At 38.6% G+C, this 21,445-nt stretch overlaps 1 protein-coding gene across 3 annotated transcripts in view; it reads right to left on the reverse strand.

The window, feature by feature from the left end:
- The window catches only part of SLC45A4 (solute carrier family 45 member 4), an 84,305-nt gene that overhangs the window by 26,813 nt on the left and 36,047 nt on the right, over positions 1 to 21,445 (reverse strand). For all 3 annotated transcript variants that reach the window (XM_021551489.4, XM_021551488.4, XM_021551490.3), the window contains exon 2: positions 8,900 to 9,518. In XM_021551489.4, the coding sequence (XP_021407164.2) occupies positions 8,900 to 9,143 (244 nt within the window). In that variant the 5' untranslated portion in view covers positions 9,144 to 9,518. The remainder of the gene's footprint in view (positions 1 to 8,899; positions 9,519 to 21,445) is intronic.

The following is a 21,445-nucleotide window of genomic DNA, read 5'->3' on the forward strand; positions in this document are numbered from 1 at the left end:
ACTATTGTTTACAGAGCAGCACAACTGATAAAAGCAGGAAATTCATGTTTTTATACAGCCAATACAGAGAACACATAGAAAACTATCCAGCTCTGCTTATCACATGATCCAGAAAGAACAGATACTGGGATTCATGGGAAGATAGAAATTCAAGGTGAAGATGATCTGACCAGAAGTTATACAAAATTTATGGGCATAATAAAAGCAATTGCACTGCCTCACAATGGGACACTTGCCAAAGCTTATACCAAGGACAGAACCAGACCATTGTAGGGCCTGAGCCTTTCTGTTCTGATACCCTGCCCCATATCAGGACCTCCATGGGGAAAAGCATTCTTGCTCTGGAAGTGTTAAGACATTTTTGAACCAAGTGGAAGCTTTCTTCTCACACTTAGCACTCCCCAAAGCCTGGAAATATGGCACCTAACTTTGCTGTAGAAAACTGTAGCCCAGCAGTCACCATTCCCCAAAATAATAGATGGTCAGATTCAAATTCTTCAGTATGCATGCTCTGTATCTACTACTCTGGAAAAAAATCACCTGGAGGCTCCAACTGAAGATCACCAAATGTTAACAGAGCTGAGTTCATCTGTTTTTGAAAAAATCTGCATCTGTGCTGCTCTGTACCCAGCTACTCAAGACTTCAGGGAGAAGATGTTAATGGAGTTACATGACCTATAGGAGATTTATCCAAACCAATGCAGACATAATCCATAACACGGATTTTCCCTATTTAGTTAAATGGACTTGTATTAAATATTACTGAGTCAGTAGCACAAAACATTTGCAATAATTTCTTGCAAAATAGCCTGCAGGAAGTGTATCTGAAAACTCTTCAACTGTTGTTTGGTGAAAAGAGGATGATTAAATGGGGTCCAAGAGGGGCATCACAACAGAAAGATTCTTGCAACAAGCACACGGGAGACTGAGGGGAACACAGTCAAGAGGCTGCAGCTCTGATAATCCTATATTAAAACATTACAGGAGTTGGCCTGCTGACACTCTTTTCATTTCCAGGGTGGCTTTAATTCTGTTTCCTTGAAAAGTAAGACTCCTGTTCACTAAGGAGTTCCCAGGTATTCCTTTTTCGTAACCTGTCCCTCAGTCCACATTGAACAGAAAGCCACTGAAGCTGTGGGATTGCCAGTTCCAATGCTGGCCATCCAAATCTCAGCTCTGTATCTGCAAGTCTCTGCCACCAGAACCCCACCCAAGAGCTGAAAGGTTTCTTTTTACAGTAAAGAACAGGCAATTGCCTTCTGGAAAATTGCCCTGGTGGCAATTACTTTGTAATAAAGGAGCATGGAAGCACTATAGAGTTTCACCTATTACTGCTATGGCAAAGTTACCTCAGTCAGAGCTGAGGATCAAACTCAAATTCTGAGCAGAAAAACTCATGCATGTACAGTCAAGGCTTCTCCTGACATCTTGGTTCAAGTGAGGGTGTTTAGACAGAAATATAAAAGAGATGTTTGGCATGTAGTAGAAAGCAGATTAAGAGAAAAGGTTTAGGCTAATAAAGATGTTGCATAAATGTGTTTAAAACCACTAAATTTTAGTGCATTTCCAGGAGGCCAAAGTCTGTCCCTACCTCTCTCATCTTTTCCCCACTACTCACAGGAAATCTTAGTAAAAATGCAGGGATCCTGCAGTTCTTTTATTCCCATCTGTGTCCATTTCTACTCTAGAACTGTCCTTGAAAGCAGCAGAAAGGCTTGCCTTGAGTCTCAAAACAAGGTGGGTCTGCTATGTGTGAGAGGAAAGAATTTCAAGTCAATTTGGTGACCCAATGATAAGAGAAATATAAAAACCCTGTTTACAATACACTGAAAAAAGAATTTAATGCTATTGGCTAATATGAATTTTTTAAAAAAATTCTTTAATTTAATATGGTCCCATACCCAGTTCACCACCATTAACTTCTAGCAGTGATTAGTCCTTATTTCTGTGCTTTACTAGGATTTTGGGCAGGAGAAAAGGAATTTGGGAAAGAAGGGGAACAGAGATCTCAAAGTACATTTAAGTCATGCCAAACAGTTTAGCATCTCCTAACCCTTGGCTACTCCAGATAAAAGGCAGGAAGCATGCTGGACAGGAAAAATCTACAGGTAGGAAGAAGCAGCTACATAAGGATAGAGATCTACATTTCTTTCTTAGAGAGTGATTATTTTTGGAGGCTTCAAGCTCTTCTGACAAATCATAGACTAAAATGTCTATTGCTGCAGAAAAAAATTATTTGAAGAACAGAGGTGACAATGAAATCAAAAATTGCTTTTAAACCTCCATCCTTTGCTGACAGCCTGCATTTTTCCACAGTTTGCTTTACCCTGCACTTTGCTGCCTGTGTCAGCCCACAGTTTTCAGACCTGTTCATATTTCTTGTGTCATATACTGGTCACTGCTCTAACCTCAGACCACACAAACTCTTAAAATGAAAACTTCTGAGGATTCAAAGAGTGTTCACATAACATTTTTACTGTGAACACTCCTTCTGCTGGGGGTGGGGGGGAAACCCAAACCACATTAAGATTCTCGCAGTACACAATTAAAAACTCAAGGAATTCTGTTAAAGATTTGGAATGGGAAAAAACAGCACCATAATAAATATGAACCTTATTTAAGAAGTAGCTTCTCCAGCAAGCTTTATTCAACCAAAAATACAGGGAACAAACAGTTACCTACTGGTAAGCAGTAATAGGAAACATATTTCATGCTATTGGAGAAGCCTCTGAATCCATTTGCACTTAACTCTTCTCTCCTAGAAAGGCTTTTCATCCAAACTCACAGTCTGTAGGACCCTAGAGCCAGCAGGAATCCTCACATTACCCAGCTGAAAATCTGCCATGTGTTATCAGTGGGGCCTCTGAATGCCAGATTCAGTGTTACTTAAAGAAAAGCAGAACATTGATATAAAAAATGCTGTAAGAAACAGCTATTGCACAACTGCCAAACTGCATGGCATTTGCCTTCATATGAAAATAAAGCACATGCTCCTTAACTACCCCCAGGATTAAAAATCTTAACAGTTCCTTTCAGTATCTTTCTTTTAAATATATCTTTAACCCAAGATTCCACTACGGCTATCTGTGTTCAAAATCTGTGCTGCTATTGCTTCAAGGTCAAAAGATATTTTATGTAAGAGAGTGATACATGATATGAAAGCCTGCTTGTTGTTAGTTTAAAAGAAGTACAGTAAAATTAGTCTTACACAACCCCTTAGTGGGCATAAAATTAGTCAATAAGTAAAAAAAGATGGGTGGGGAGGTTTTATAGAGCAATTAACATGTGCCTCAGGCACAGTATCTGCAGTCTTATACATTCCATCACATGAGATGTAAATACAAACTTTATATGATCTTACAGACTAATCAAAGCTAACAAGGCTGAAAAAAGGATTTAATTGTTTATTATTCCAGGTTTTTTGGATCCACCGTATATTCAATTCTTGCCCTCAGGTTGTATGTGTTACAGCCCTCTCTTGGGACAGATCAGCTCTCAAGCCAATAATTCTTCCAAAGAGAAATTCAGATCTTGCAAATCACTCTCAGCATCAAATGCAGCCATGCCTGGGAGCACGAATGCACCTGGATTGAACAGAAATTTAACTCTGGGAGTAAAAGGCCAGGTTATAGCAACTCGGTTTCTTCCTGGCAGGACAAGTTAAGGTAGGACACAGCTGAAATGGAAGATTAAGCTTTGCAGAAAGGCAGTTAAAAATATACAACCTTAAGGTCACCTCTGGCAGAGATGAGGAATAAACTCAACTACTCGAGCTGAGCTGAAATAGACTGAGAGCTGTTTTGTATTGAAGAGCTTCCTCCATCTGCACGAGGGTTTCCAGCACTCAGCTCTTTTTCATTTAAATTATAGGCAGCGACTAACAGCCCATCCAGCCCTTTGCTCCCTTCTTCCCCACAAGATCTTTCAGGTTTTTAGATTTCCTTTGATCTCAGGCTTAGCCTTAGGAAGACTATCTGCTTCCACGCAAATTGAGTCAGCAATTGATATCTTAATTCCTTTGAAGAAACAGACCCAGAAGCCAATTCATCTGTAACATTTCATGCTTGGTTTCTAAATACATCTCCATAATCTCCCTCTATCTCCGTTCTTCTCAGGCAGGTATCAACACTATATTTCAATGGAGAGAGTCACTACTGCAAACTGAAAGAGTTCACTCTGGAATATTGAATCTCTTCTGCATAATGAGTTCTCAGCTACCACAGAGATTTCTCAAAATCAGCAGTTTGAATTATTGCTTAACACACTTTTTCCGTACTGGCAATTTCACATGAACTAGATTTCAAGACCCTTTATGCACAGTCTGCTAAGCTTTAGGCTGGATGAATTTTGAATGTTAGACAATTTCTTTTTTAACGAGATACTATATGTAACTGCTTTAGCTGTAAAATAACAGCCCAAACGCCTGAACAGCTTTCCTATGTATAAGAGACTAGAGCAACTACAGCATTTTGCCAATTTGAAAGGATCTAATGAGAGAAATAATTTTGTTTTTTCCAAACAAAAATAATCTATGGTGCTCTGCTTTGTGTAGTTCAGCCTTTCTTTTTAATAAAATCTATTAATTAGCAGTGAAATACTAAATTTCCAGAAATTCTATTCCTCAGTGTTCTTGCCTAGAAACAACACTGATGCTCAGGGTTAACTGATTAGTATTTAATGGTAGATTAGCCAATGTTTAATACAAGAACCCATTAATTCTCACAGTAAAACAAAATTATGCCATCACAGAGAGGCACACAGATATGAAATGCATAAAAAAATCAGCTATTCCTGCAGCATACCAGACAAACATCTCTAAATTTAAGAGACATTATAAATGTAAGCAGCACATGTAAACTCATTTTCCTTATGTATCTTTATGAAACTATGTAAATGTACATAAATACTTTTAAAGAGCACCAGTGCAATATATTTAATTTATGCAGGGGAATGAGGAACAGCTCTGGTGCTGACAGTCACTTCTGTGTCTATTAACTATTCATAAAAAACTCAATAGCATTGATAGAGCCTTTGAAGCAACAGTAAAGGTTTCACAAAGCTTTTGCCATATTAAACATAAAATGTGAAATTCATGTTTACAGCTAGCACTACTCATTAGTCAAGCAGTGAGTTTTTCATGCTGAAAGCAGCAGCTACCCGAAGCCACAAAATACAGATATTTTTTTTCTTCCATAGTCCTAATGAAACAGGTAAATGGATCCCACATTTCATAAGAACTAAAATGGATTTACATCTTGTATTAAAACCAAAATTTTGTTTGAATTAAAGTAGAAATAATCTGAAATTACCAACTTATGTATTTATTAATGGTTTAAAGTGTTATTAACATAAGTAACATATTGCCATTTCACTGAACAAGTTTCTTTAAAAAGCAGTTTCTCCAAGTTTACATCACACCAATCTTTGGTTTCTCCTCCCTTTACTTTTATTCAAGCAAAATCCCATGCAAAATAATTTTAACATGTATCCGAATCTTCCATGAACTTATGAACTGGGATGATTTTAGAGACTTAATCCTTAGAAGCCAAGTTTAATGATGGAAGAAAATACACTGTCATTTATAAACAATAGCAGGGATTTTAATTCTCTCTCACAGATAAGAAGCATTAAGTACCAGATGTTTCAGAAGGCAAAGGCCTCATCCTGCTCCTATGGAATTTGTAGTTTCTGTGCAGGGGAAGCAAACAGCAGTCTCAATAGTCAAGAATAACATGAATCACTCAGTTTCTCAAAATCACTGTACTCATTAACAGGTAAAACTTAAGTTCTGAAGGTGCTGAAAGTTTATTTTCTAGTAAAATTTAACACTGGCTGGGAGAAACTGCTTATTGAACAGGTCCCAAAAAGGTTAATGGAGATTTTTAGAGGTAATAACTTCTGAAAGTGTCAACTAATACAATTTCATCTGGACTCCAACTGGAATTCTTGTTTTTGGCACTCTTTTACATTGTTTGAATTCTCAACAAGTTCACTGCTTCATTTTGATTCTTAGGGCACAGATACTAAGAAATCAAAGAGCGAGCTGTAATTAAAAAAACATGTAATATATATTTGGCTTGTACTTGTTGCTAGGTTACTGAAGCCCAGTTATGACTACAAGACTGTTATAGATTCGTAGCTGCATTTCTGACACAGCAATGTGACATCAATTATAGCAATAAAGACAATTATTAAAGTTAGAAATTAGAGCTTCTTTCAGTAGGGGTGAAGTAACTTGGGTGCTCCAGCAGCTTTCCAATTCACAGAATGCATTGAGTCAAGCAGCTTTCACTGATGCTTTCAAGTTCTCTTGTTAAGATTTCAGAACTTCAGGAAACTTAAACACAATGAGTTCAACCACTGCTGAACTGGAAAGAGACCATCCAAGTGACCATCTCCTTCAGCTGATAAAATCTCATGGGTTACAGAACAAGTAGGGTAGGTTGGTCATCTGTCAAATCATAACTACACCTCTGATCCAGGGTACTCAAATGCAAAGTCAAATACTTGCAAGCAGAAAGTGTGTAACACCATACTAATGTGCCTAAGGTTTTCATGGTAGTATCTGACAAGAATCCCAGATTATTTCAGTGATCAAAGTTTTCCCAGGTACAGAAAAGCACAAGCACACACTGTAAAGTTTAATTGTTAATATTCAACACACTCTGTAAAGAGTCATCTTTTTCTAGATACCCAAAAGGCTTCTTGCTCTTCAGTGTATTATAAGCAAAATTGGTTGAGTCTCCCCACTTCCCCAGGTGCCAATCCTCAAATATAGTTTCCCGAGCCAATTTAATCTCACAGAAACTGATCTTTGCTTTTACCAAAACAAGAAGCAAAGGGAGTATTACATCAGTTCGACTGCTATATTGCAACCCCCTCCAGTGAGGAATAAATATAGTTCACGCTGAGGCAGACAGATGTTGAGGTTGATAAAGGTAAACAGAAACATGTAAGAGGTAATTAACAAAGAGGCCAGATAAGTCACCCGTGAATAACTTAACCCTTTAGTGAATCCAACATTGTTTTTAGCCCTGCTGAGGGCACAGGAGCCAAGCAGAAAGCTTTCAATTAGTTCCCAAAGCACTGACATTTGTAACTGCTACCTCAATTTCTTATCTCTGTGCCTTGGAACATCATTGCTACATCCCCACAGACCCTTACATCACTTTGTCAATGTGCAACTTTTCTAGATGTGGGAACCCTCTTCCTCCATTCCCCCAAATCCCAATGTTATTTTGATCACTGGAGTTAGGGAAGGAAGGGAAGAGATATTTCTCAATTATCTGGAGGAAACAGCTAGAAAAGCTCACAAAAGAAATGTAAACTGGAAAACGGGTCAGTAATTACGAGGATGGTTTATTTATGCTGTCTGACCTTACCCTGTAGTAAGGTAAAGTCAGCTTAGCCAGCCATACATTTTAATCATCCAAATGCTAGCACAAACAAAGCAAACAAAAACGTACAGGTCACTCCAAAACCAGGGATCTTCTCCATGCAAAGCAGGATGCAAGTTTTTGAGTTTATGGTAGAAAGTTATTGAATCAATGCTGCCAGTAGAAGGGACTGAAGTCTCTAAATCTCAACTTACCCAAAAGGCAAAACCTCAGAACAATTTACAAATGTTAGAAACATTCCTAGATTAAGCTGCATGTATTTTATTTAGCAAGTCAGGTTGATCAGAAAAGCTCTTTTTTTGGACCTTTTTAGAATCTGTTTTAACTATGCAAACAATAGATCCAAGGAGACCATCTGATGAGCTCTGAAAATTAAAGTTTTCAGGAAAACATAGAGGCTTAACTCATCAGCATCTCCCATGGAAATAACTGCACTGATTATTCACTCCATTCACTCAAAATAAACCAACTAGCAATTTCACATGAAAACACATTTTTAACTGCAGCAAGACTGCATGAAAGTACTTGTACATCACATGCTCACAAGTTCAATCCAAAATGCCTTTTTCTCATGTCAAACAAACAACCCCCCCAATGTGTTTCATTCAAGATGCTAACCTGGAAATTTTTAAACAATGTTGTAAACAGTATTCATTGAACATTATTATTGGTTGAGTGCTTCTGTTTGGCCACAGCTGAGCAAGCTGTAAGGCACACCTGCACAGGTAAGCCAAAGCAAACATATCATATACAAATATATAGACAATTATACAGTGCACACACATGGTTGGTTTACTCCCCACTCAGTCTGGCATTTCCATTCCATGTCGTGTAATATTTTCTGATATATGATTGACAAGTTTCTGTATTTGATAAAGGCAATATCAGATACTCTTAATTATGTAAACAGTTTATTTGAAACCTAATGACAATACTCACCATGAAATTTAACACTGACTACCCCTATTCTAAACCACACCACTCCCCCCATTATCATCTAAGGCTATTGACATCATACTTTATTCATATGTATTCACATACTGTAAACTGCACATTAATCACACAAGAAAAGACTCTCTAGTGGTTAGAAATAAATGCAGTAGTCCACTGGAAAAAACAATTTATCTGTTTAGATATTGTAAAGTAAACCCGAAGCATTTCTCTGTAAATTAAAAAAATGTTTCACTGCAATCCTTTATAGCCTAATATTGTTTCTAGTTTCTAGGACACTTACCTTGTAGTAGAGAATTTTAGAATTAAAATCAGGTTACATTTTTTACAGAGGGAAGCAATATTAGACAGAAGATGAATGCATGTAGAAATCCTTCCCATTTAAACATGATCACACAGTTGAATCTGCTACAGGCACTAAGGAAAACAACCAAAATCCTTTTTACCTTGTGTACCTTTAGTTGGCAGATGCATCTTCCCTCTTTGCCTGGCTTCAATCAATGCAAAAAATATATAGAAAGCTTTGACTTACAGAAATGAGAATTACTTACCAATTTGTAACAATACAGGTGTTACCAAAGCTGTCTCCATGGCATAACAAAATTCCCTGCCAAACATTACTGCACCGTGCATCACCCACAGGCGTATCGGTATCCGGTCTATGGATCCTTCACTAATGGTCTCCTCCCTACTTTCATTCTCCTTGTTTTCTGGTTTCTGAAGCTGTGCCACAGGTAGATCTTGAACTTGCATAGATTCCGAGTCAGCATTCTGAGGAGCCATTTTCATTACCATAAAAAATATATATATTTGTTATATCTATATAAATAATACTACCATAACTCCACGAACAAGTTAGGGTGTCTTCTCTTTCAGCTTCTGTTCCTTGGGCAAGTAATGCTTATATTCCTCTTGTACAAACAGGTATCTTGCAACTTCTTGTATAGATACGAGACATTAAGAATGAAAAGCTATTTGGTAAGAATTTCAACATATGGCTTGCTGGTTTACTGTGAGTTAGAGTTAAAAATCCATAATTGCCATTCAGTTAATACCAGTTTCATAATTATTATTGAAGAAGTGCTGAAGTTGTTATTCGTGCTACACAGAGGTGGAAAGGCGACACAAAGAGGTGCTCCACTGTTAATCCCCATCGAGTGGCTGATTAATCTGCAACAAAAAGCAAGCATTTAAAAATTTCAATAGGCTTTTTCAGGATATTGTGTCCCCCCCCTTAACCATATAACCTATTTCCTGCTTCATGCTTTTCCATTGTCCTTGCCTAGAGTAGGGTCCTTTATTCCACATTCCCTCCTACCTCTGCACTTTCCATTGAAAAGCAGTTGTGCCTTGTATTTAAATGATGCTTTACTGTACTCCAGTTCCTCTGGTTTGTGGTCCTACACAAAGCCACAGAAGAATGTCAGGGTACTTGTCCAAGATCCTCAGAACACCGAGCACAAGATTAAAATTCTGGGAAATTTAAAGCAGGTTGCATTTCAGAAACAGCATAGGATATTCCAGTTCTATGCCAGGAAGATGACTCATCAATTACCATGGTCACACACACATCTCCATTTAGACTTTTGGAAGTAGCAAGTAACTTTTGCAGTTCAATTTTCACAATTTATCACACCATTTTATACTGAAGATATTTCTCAAGGAAGCATAAGCAAAATAAGCCATAATGAATATAACTAAGGATTGATATTTAAATATTTAAACTTAAATGAAGATATACACAGCATGTGAATTCATCTTCTTTCTGCACACAAGACCAGATCATCTTACTCCTACACCCTGTTAGACTGCTGAAATTAGTGAAAGCAGAATGGCACAGAATCTTCCACATTAAAATTATTAAAATATATTCTAATCAGGTAAAATAATCTTCTTCTGTACCTTCCCCTCCTTTGTGCCATAGACAAAATCTGAGCAGATGTACAAATACTGCACCATGCCAATCAAAATGTGTTTAAGCACTTAGGAGAAGAAAACAAAAATATCTCATAAAAAGTCAGATTACATAAAGTTGGTTTTAGAAGGATGCATGTTTACATCTCTGCACACAGAGTGACTGAGCTGCGACCCCAGGACAAAATCCCTCAGGGATATGGTTCCATGAAATGCTGGCTCTGGCAGCAAAGCTGGCCTCAGCAGAAGTCCCTACACTGCAATTCCCTTCTCTTCAGCTGTGGCAATAAAAACTTTTTGTGGGCTTGAGCACACACCAGATCATTAAGTGGTGAGCCTAAAACTGAGCCTTAAGAAACAGATGCCATGTTTGGCGTTTAAAGCACATCACAAGAGCAGCTCTGTTTCAGTGGGACCTGAGACACTGTTCTACTAAATGTGCATCCTGAGAACACCATCTTGAGCACTCCCTCCTGCTGACGCAAGAGAGTTGTTTATTGCACATATTTTATTCTTCCATTCAAAAGCATCTTTTTTGGTACACATCTTTTCTTCTTCCAGACTCCCCAAGATAACTGGAATTCTCACATTTGATCACCTCAACAACAAACTAATACTAAAATTTTATTTGAACTGGACAAACCTTTAAATTCCACAAGAAAGTTAAAATAACTTACTCGTAGTTTAAACCAAGTTTTAATGTTTTATCTATAAGCATTAAATAGCTCAGAACAAAAAGGACTTGGAAAGAATTTCTCTACCCACTCAGAATTAACAGATATTAAGATGTAAGTAGTTTATAATAAATGTGAAATACTCTGTGTAATTAAAAACCCCATCCACCTTACATAACACAAGTTCTGAGTGAGTAAAGCCTACAAAATACATGTTCTGGAGTAGGGGCAATTACTTTAATTACAGACTAGTCATAAAATGTTTAACTGCTGGCAGTCTCAGGCATCACGACATTCAGTAGAATTTGAAAGTATACATGTTAGCTCTTATTATCCAAAACTGAGCAGAACATGTATATTGCATTACAGACTAAGGGTCACGGATTACTCTCCTGAACAATCTGGTTTAAAGTCTCTACTGTTTTCTCATGCCTGATTTCCCCTCCTGTGAAGGATTTAACTGTCTTTCCCTAAACACCTCCTTCCATATGCAGTTCCAGGGTGAGGCACTGAGGAAGGCAGTTCATCACTCCAGAATACTCTGTGATGCACTGGGGCCGCCTGCACATGGCAAGGAGGATGACACCAAGCCAGGAGCATTTGTCCTGGGAAAGGATAAAGAGGCAGGACAAAAGCAGATATCTGAAATTTAGCCCATTTGAGCAAGACTCTTAAGGGATGACTGAAAAAGTTATTTCTGAAGTGGAAGATGATGGGGAGTGATCAGATAATTTAAGAGCCAGGAATAATGGGTGGTAGATGGAAGTAGACTTTGAAGCCGTAATTGACACGGATAAGAACAGCATATTTTAAACATGCCAGAAAAAGCAGTTACAGTGTTCAAGTGCAATAGGAAGAGGCACAATGGACAGGTTTTATCTAAAAGAACAGAGAATTACTGTTCCATTATGTCAATTTTGTGGTAAGCATAATGCTAGACTTCCTGCAGCACTTTCATCTGACTCCAAGTGCACGTCTAACACAAGAGCCAGAGAATAACAAGAGCCTCTCAGAAAGGTCTTCAGTTCTTCCCTAAGCCCTGCTCAGTTTTGTTCATGTCCATTTTAGACTGATATATATTCTGCTTCTTTTTGTCCAAGTTCATTTAGAATTTGGCAAGATTGAATATTGGCATTCTTTCTTCTCAAAGAGGGAGACAAATTAATTTACCTGGTGGAAAAAATATAACAGAGGCTTTTATGCAGCAAAGAACTCCAAAGTAAATGGCACCTGAAGAGAAGCTGGATTAAAATACCAATGCAGAATTCTCTGATGTCTGCATCCAGCATGTTTTCCATGGCTAGTTTTCGAGGGCATTTTCATAACTAACAACAAATAAAGCAGTAGAATGAAGAATTTGATTAATGGAAGAGATTCCTGTTGGGCATTGTACATAGGTTGGGTGTGAAGAGAACTTTAGATACAGAAATATTTCTGATCTTGCTGAGTGTTTATTGGAGGAGGGAACTGTGAAACTGTCTCTTTGTCAGCTTAACTGCACATATTTTACTCTGACCTTTGGCCATATTTTAGCAATGACAAAAACATATAAAGCAATAGTTAATATTACAACAAAACAGATGAGCAATATAGTCCAAAACCTAATATGTAAGCAAAATTTTATAAAGCTTCTCAAATTGCTTGCAATCATATCTTTGTTATACTTTTACTACCTACCTTCCACTAAGGCATAATATGACTGTCGAACACAAAACATGTTACAGACTAGACAAGTCAATAATCCTGTGCCTCAAATAGGTACTCTTCACAGACAGAGCCTGTGAACCATCAAAGAACCAAAGGAAAATAACTGCCTTTCCTCAGGGTTTGCCAAAGAAGAGGAAGTGTTATACAGGTCATTTCTGTAGTCCACAAAATTCTATGGTTTTCTTTTCCCTAGGGAGCACTGTGATGCTTAGGATGCACAAAGAGCCCGTGCTACATAATTATCCAACATGACGCCTAGGGCAAATGACTTCTTTCACACATCTCAGTGTGTTTTTAAGTTCAGGACTTGGGGGTTTGACAAGCAGTGTTCCTGCATTTGTGATGCCACCATCTGGAGGCCAGCAGACTGGGAGCACACCCATCAATACCAAAATAAAATGAGGTTAACAGTGATCCTGCCCAAATCATTTAAGACTGAACAATTTTGGATGCAGGTTTCCAATTCCAAGGAATTGGAATGCACTGTTTGACAAGTAACTAGAATTTCTGAACCGGTGCCAAAGCATATGACTGTAAGTTGTGGAGTACACAGCACATTTCAGGTAGGCACAAATGTATTTTTTTTTTTAGCTGTAATAAAGCTGGCAAGTAGAAAATTGTTAAATGGTCCAACTGGATACCATGAGAAGATTTCAAATCTTTTGGGAGGTTTTCCTCCTATAAAGTCATTGGGCAGTCCCTCAGGCATTTACTGGTGTAAGAAATAATCTCAGATGAGGTGGTACGCACTAATTAAAAAAACCCAAGACAGTGAGAAAAATAAGCACAGCCTATGAAAAACTGGAATGAGCAAACTGAAGACAATGGAAACACTGCTGTCCAACACTACTGAATATCTATGGAAAAAAGGAGATGATTGAACAGAGAAACTACCCCTTATCTCATCCTCTTCTTTGAAGTTTATTGCATTAACTTCCAGTCATTCATGTAGTTATCTTCTGTCTTCAAGATCTGGCTCTTCCATTATCATGAATCTCTTTTACATGCAAGGATACAGACTGACCAAAGCTGTCTCAAATAATGAGGATCTGCATTCAGTTTTGCTCACAGGAATTATTTTTTAATGATGTTGGAAATACTCTAACTCAAAGATTCTATGGTTTAAAAGAATTTTACCTTCTTGATAAGGAAAGGAAGGATGAAGTGACACCTTGAACCGTCATTGCATACAATGACTTTTCATTTATCACTACCTTCATAAGGGAAAATAGCTAAGAATCAATTTATCAGTCATTACAGAATTTAAATAGACTTTAATAATTCTGGTCACAGTTGTCATTGTCACATTAGGACCTATCAGTGATCCATTCTGCTCAACACATTATATAGCCCCAAACAACAACAACAAAAATAATCCAAGTATGTGTACTTCTTCATTAAATATTCAAATGTTTACTTGGAAAAAAAGCGTAAGACTGCACAAACTGCCAGTCGAATAGGTGAGGATTTTTGTTCCTCCCAGAGCCTTACAACTTATCCTCCTCCAATGCTTCAATGAGTGCATCCCACAGACATCCATGCTAGCAACCACACTATTTCACCTGTGAATCATGTCAGATTGACAAGCCTGTAAGTGCCCAGTCATTCCATTTATTTGCCAAATACTTCTCTGCCAAGTTGGTTTATGCTCAGGTTTTCAAGTAATCTGGCCATATCTTGAAGAGTTATCTAGATTGATTTAAGTTTAGCTTTAATATTAGCATTAGCAAGAAAGACATTCTGAGTTTATCTGTCTTTTCTTCAGGCTGAATAAGTGTTTGGCTGAGCACTTCTACCACCATGTTGCAGACAAACATAACTTATTATTCTTTCTACAATTCAATGCAAAGTGGGCAATGGGTTCTGCATTGGCATCTGACTGGCTTGTGAAAGGACACATCGTTTGGGCTTGTGCCTTTTTGAGAGTAAAATGGCTTTTGTCCAAGCATAATTGCTGGTGTTTTGAGTTCAAATGCTCTGTGCTCTACCACACCAACAGACAAGGAGAATACTCCTGTAAAAGAGCAGCTCTTAAAGGCAAGGCTGACCTTTGCCCTCTGCAAAGTGGCTGCACCACCTTACAAAGCCTTGTCCATTCTCAAAATACACTAAAACCTACTCTGTAAGATCAAGCAACTGATTTTATAAAGAAATCTCACATAAAATACATTACCAGCTTATTCCACTGCTTACACTCTAGGTTTCTCATTCTTTAAGCTGGTATAAACAAGAACTTCCTCTAAGAGCACCATTCTGTTCTTCCTTTCCTTTGCCCCTTGTTCCTTACTCCCACTGCTTCCTGTGCAGCCACACGAGCAGCACAGCAGCAAACCAGACACTATAACTGATCCAGGCTGAAAATGACAAAATGACAAAATGACAAAAACATGTCCAAGCAGCTAAAGAAATCCTTTATAAAACCCTGTTGGCTGCAGGGATCCATACCAACATAACAGAGAGGCACAGGAGCAGCTGGAAGTGACTGTTTGGGCAGCAATACCCAAAGCCAAAGTGAAATTGCAGCTCACAGAAGAAAGGAGGTGTTGGTGAGTCCCTGCAGCTACAGGGTGAAAAAGCAAACTCATCTGCCCAGCTCCAGACACCTGCTGTGCAGAAGGCAGAAGGAACCTCAGGCATGCTGGGAGAGCACTCTTGTATTCTCCTTGCCAGATGCAAGGCAGAACACCACTTGCTTGGTCAACAGGCAGTTATTTTCTCCCTGGCAGCTTTGTGGCTCTGTTGCTATTAGCTGCTGTTTATAGAAACAGAACGGGTGACAAGGGATGTTTTTTTGGCCCATGTCAATACTCAAGTGTTCAGTCACTGCACTAGGAAGAAAAGCATCTAGAACACATACCTGGAAGTTTTGGCCCAGCAGGATAAATGTGCTCAATGAACCTACTCAAAGTTCAGAGGAAGGCCTGTATCCTTCTGTGATCTGATGAAGTTGTTCCATCATAAAGGTGCAGACAAACTCTGTGACTTTCTGTATAGGTGAGTCATAAGGCCTTTGGTTCAAAAGGGCAGCAATTATAGGCAGGCAGTTGTTTCTATTCCCATTAAGACTTCTGACAGCTAAATGCAAACATTGAAAGCTTTGTAGCTACTACTTTCTAAAAAGAGAATTGTATTAACCCTATCAGAAGGGGAAGACTACACTTGCTCAGGAATAATTTTTTTAAAAATCAGTTGTATCATATATTACTTAACAACATTTCCATATATGAGCTATGTTACCTCCAGATCCTGAAAATCAACATCTCACTTTAAAACAGTCTTATGTTACACCAGACATTGTTGTGAATCACTAAAACCCTGCCAAAGGAAAAAGGTTAAGGCTAACTGGGTGCAATAAAGAACCACATTTGACATGCCCTAACATCTAATTCATCATTTAGGTAATCAAAGGCATTGAAACACAATAGCATAAACCAGCTTCTTCTACAAGGATATCGTGCCCAAACCTTATGACTAATACTGACTGCAGGTCAGATTCTTAGCATGTTCATCTTGAAACCTGAGATTTGGAAAAAAAAAAAAAAAAAAAAAAAAAAAGAGAGAGAGAGAAAAGATCCACTGGAAACAGCACAGTGCTTTTGCATCATGACCTACTTTTGAAGCTACCACACAATTTAGGCCACAGAAGCAAGGTCTGTGCAGGGGTAAGTCATTCTGCAGCACATTGTGAATTAGAACAATATGAAGCAATCCACCTCACACGGAGAAACAGCATTTCTCCCACTTCTTCCAACACAAACTTTTGCCTGCCTTCAGGACTCTTCACACACTGTAAGTCTGTTGATGTCTTTTACAACCTTGCTGTTAAAGCCAAAACACGATGTTTCAAATACAAATTCATCTAAGAGAAGCAGATGATGCTGGCAGCTTTTCTTCTCTTAACACTGAACATCTGACATCCTCTACTCCCCCAACAAATAAATATCCAAACCACGATCCAAAACATAAAAGGAAGGGTGTGAACAGCTTGATTTTGGAAGGATTAATGAAGACTTGTTGCATCCTTTCCTCGGTATGTATACAAAATTCCAGAAGTTATTAAAGCCTGACATATACAGGCTTACAAACTCCAGTCCTGCCTAAGTTAAATTTTCCATAGGGTTTCCTGCTTCCTTCTTTCCATAAAGCACAGCCGTGACTAGAGCCTCCTTGGCTTTCTTGGGACCCTCTTTCCACCCCCTCATAGCTTACTTGGAAAATGACCAAGAGTAAGATTTTGGCTCCTGCTGGAAGATGGGGTGACGCAGTCACAGATGGCAATCTGGGCATGACAAACTCCCCTGATGGGAATTCTCCTGCCCAGACACATGAAGAGGAACAGAAAGCTCAAGAGATAAGGTGGAAAGGTGAACGTGCTTGTGACACCAGGGAGAACAGCTTTGTAAGACAGCACTATTTCATCATTATTTGTATTTTGGGGGCCAACATAATTTCTCCATTCATTACTAGGAAAAAGATGTAGGAAATCATGGGTATTTATGCAATTACTGAAACAATTCTGGGAAGCCATCTTTTTAAGAGGGATCCAGAACTTAATGTGAGACAGACTTTAATTCAGTGAATTGGATATTATACTGCTCCCTAAAGGCACAGCCTGTTACTAATATTAGATCAGATTACATTGTTAAATCACGGCTGCTGCTGTTTTTAGTAGGAAATACTTCATTTTGTTAAACTGGAGAGGTGGCATTATCTGATTTAACTTGTATTTTGATTTACTGATAGGCAAAAAAGTCATATATACTCACATTACCTTCATGTTTATTAAAACAGATACATGAAACAAGTAAGCAGCTAAGGAAGTACGTGCATAAATAGCAGTAGAGAAGCCCTCAGAGCTAATGGGAAACGTAACAGCTGAGACCAGAGATGCTGGGAAGAAAACAGGAACTAGGAAGCCAGCACAGCAAAGACATAGGCATGCCTGATTTGTGATGTCTGCATCTCCAATTAGCAGGTTCTACACTTAAAATTATGTAAAGGGCAAGACAGCAAGTACTAACAGCTTTCAAAACCAAAAGCTAACAACCAAGTCACCACAAAAGCACAAAACTCAAAACCTCATGGGGACAGAGATCATTCAGGCCACTGTGCAAACATGCTATTATGGGCTGACACTGCTGCAAGCCACTAAGAAAACACAGATAGGCACAAACTCCAGTCTGGCCTGAGCTAAAGCTATGGTCCAGCTTGGAGTATCCTATTAAAAGATCCTCAAGTTTTTAAACCATATTGACCCCAAATGTTATCTCCCATCACAATTAAACAGATTTGTTCCCTCTGTCTCTATGAAGTAGAACAACAGAGGAAAACAAAATTAAGGCTATCATCAGCAAACATCTTAATACATAACCAAGTGGATTAACTGCACCAATCCCACCTTCCTGCTCAAGGAGGGGCAATGTCTAACCCAGCAGGACTGGTGGTGCAAGAATAATCCTATCAGGACATTGTGCCAGTAGCAATTCTTTTTTTTTGCAAGTTCTTTCAACAAGGCTGTCCTCCCGACTGCAGTGGAGAAAATGGAATACACCAGAGCAACCTTTGCTGATTCTCCAGAATAAGAAATACTTTCTATAATATGTTAAGACTAGAGTTTTGCATGAATATTCGTCCATAAAAATAGTCAAGCCAGGACTGATTACTTAGTCGGTATCGGCAAAGTTAGACATCCCTTGCAGATGCTACTGTGAAAAGCACATTATTTTCACATACTGGCATTTAAACTAATCATATTCCCTGCCTGAAAATTCACAAGATGGTTTATTCAGGCTGCAAATACTTAAGAAACCCAAATACTGACAGAATATGTATTAGACAATTACAGAAGCTATTCAATAGATCAAGACAAAAAAAGAACACGGCATAGATCTTCATAAGCTTTCTTCCTCTAGCATATCATTAATGTCTGCAAAGTCTAATTCATTGGAATTATCTTCAATTACCAGTCCCTAACCACATTACCATCATTTAATCTCAGAAAACTCTGTTAAAGGAAGCTTTTGAAAACATCCCTAGAATTTTGTTCAGCCTCCAACAAAGACGTAGAAGTCAGGTTTTGACCGGATTTTACTAACTCTGAGGAAAGAATTACTCTCAGAGAAAAACCAAAACATCTCAGAAGAGGGCTTCTCACATGTCAGATTCTCCAAAGGGTTTGTAAACAAGTATAGGTAACTGGTTATATCATCTTGCACTAAGTGCTCTCATTTTGCCTTGTTTGAGTGGACTCACAGATCAAAGGGGAACCTCATCACAATGATTGCTTGGTAAAGAAATCAGCATTTACAGCCTAACCTGCAGCTTGAGCCCACACCGACTCATAATGATTGTTGGAAATTGTTTCCTGTCAGCACAAGGGAGAGAGATTCCTTCCCTTCCCCACGTAAGCTTTGCCGAGCTTCCCTCCATCTGAGCCAAGGAAAATACTCTAACAGCCCCTGATGAAGTATTAAATTGAGCTCATCACTTTAGTACTGAAATAAAGGAATAAAAGGTGTTTAGAGATAACATTTATTTCTTACTTTACTTCCTGGCACCAAAATAATATCACCTCCTCCTAAACCTGCTGCAAAGGGTGTGGTAAAAGAGCTATTTTCCACCCCTCTGGCCCCACACATGCGATGTGTGAGGTGGTGCTAATGGAAGAAACTGAAGGTTTAGGGTGCAGCAACTTCGGTAAACATCTCCAGCGCCTCCCTTTAGCAGCACAAATAATTACAAACAAACGTTGAGAAAGCACACTCCATAAAAAGTATTGCTGGAGCACTTGAGCAGATCCCTGCTCCAGTTTTTGAGGCTGTCCCAAATACCAATGTGACAGACGTGTTTATGTACACTGCCATGAAGTAGAGCTATTTGATTTAGTTTCTCAATTATTTAAATAAACATTTGAACTGACCTAGCAATGATGCACAGCCTTTATATTTAAAGTAAGGTGTATAATTACAAAACAGGACAAAATTAAGAATCTCCTCTTAACCCCAATAACTATTAAACCTTAAAATCAGAGAATTACTGTTTGGTCAATAATATGGATAAATCAGCACTTAAAAGGGTTGCATCACCACACTGATTTCAGACCTTATTTACAGCATTTAGGATCAATAGAGTAAGAACTTCCACAACCTACTTTTTAACAAGTTTGGGAGCCCACACCACATAAAAGTTACACCTTATAGGAGACAGAAATACAGGTAATAAACAGACTATATTTTGGCTAAGCTACAAACCATCCATTTTACTGCAAATAGCATGCTTTAGATAGCTGGTTTGTAAGCAGCCTCATAGAAAGCTGATGGGCACATTTAAGAGCAGCTTGATCAGGACATTTTGATTTTGGATGATGAACAAATGCTATTTTAGAATGTGTTTTGCCAAGCTCTAACCCTGTTAGAACTGTCAGGATAAGAAATTTACTGACATGTACACTAAAATAATAAGAGGTTACAAGTGCTTGGCAGTTGGACTTGATACATGAAGACCAGCTAGCAGGGCAATATTTAGAAGACACAAGCCTCTTTCATTTATGACTCTGGAGAACTATTAAATACTTGGCAAAGGCTTGCCAGAATTTGGCATTTTTACCTAATTTGGGAATGACTGTCAGCTGTTCTCCTCGTAGAGGATGCACAAGCTCCAGGCTCCATGCCACTTCAACAGCAGACATCTGGACCACTCTGGGGTGAGACCTGCAGCATTTCTGCACCAGAGAAGTGCTTGTACCCTGCTGTCACATCAGTGCAATTGCTATAGAAGTCCTTGCAAGTGAAAATATTTGAAAGCAAACCCAACTCCCAGTCTAGGTTTAGCCCTGCCACAGTCAGACAATTCAGTCATGCCCTGTCAGTCCCAACAACTTTTCCTGCATGCTTCCTGCAAAACACTCAGCTGCCATCCTCCAAGGGAAACTCAACATATAACCCAAGGGACAGGGCTGCACTGTGAGATGGTGGCAGATCTCATCCATGAAACTCTAGGAATCCTCATTTCCTCCAGATCATGGGTCTTGGACTAAGTCCCCTCAGAGACAAGTTTCCAAGGCAGAGTGGTTAAGAGGAATCAATGGTTTCAGCTGCTGCACTAAAATTATTTGTTACAAGGCAGCTGGGCCTACCACAAGCAGGTTGTAAAGTAGAGATGCTAATGTACGTTTAAATACCTTGGACATTGGTTGCCCCTGTGAGCTATCATTCCCACATCCTGCCAAACAAAACCAAAACCAACCCACCCAAAACAACAAGCAAATGCTGTTTGAAAGGCATCTAGCCTCCCAAAAGCATTTTGTTGGAGGTTACTATCAGATAACACAGATGGATTATCTAAACACCTTCAGTGAATTAATGAATTAATCTTTCACATGCTAAAGCAGCTTTTCTTGAATATCCATAAGAACAAAAACACTGTTGCAATAGTGTCTACAGGACTAGGCAGGAGGCTTCTAGGAAGGGGAGAGTTTCTCTGCATTAAAAAGGTATTTAAAATCAACAAGTCATAGCCAATGTTAATTTAGCTGTAAGATTCAAAGTGATTGCACTTGAGTCATTCTATAGATACAGGGCAGTGAGAGGTGCAGCCTATACAAGCTTGATTGTTTAGAAAACAAAGCTAATCTAATGGTTGTTTCTTTATGCAAGGCTAATTGCACACCAGCTGGAGTGCCTTTCCAGATCATTCTCAGAAGCAGAATGAATTTGTGGTCAGATAATATCACAGGTATTTCTCTAAGTAGGCAGAGCTGCTTTAATGTGTGCAGGCACTGAAAGCAGCATATGTGAAGAGCAA

The sequence above is a fragment of the Lonchura striata genome, chromosome 2 (assembly GCF_050655825.1).
Source record: "Lonchura striata isolate lonStrDom1 chromosome 2, ASM5065582v1, whole genome shotgun sequence".
In the NCBI taxonomy this organism is placed as follows: domain Eukaryota; kingdom Metazoa; phylum Chordata; class Aves; order Passeriformes; family Estrildidae; genus Lonchura; species Lonchura striata.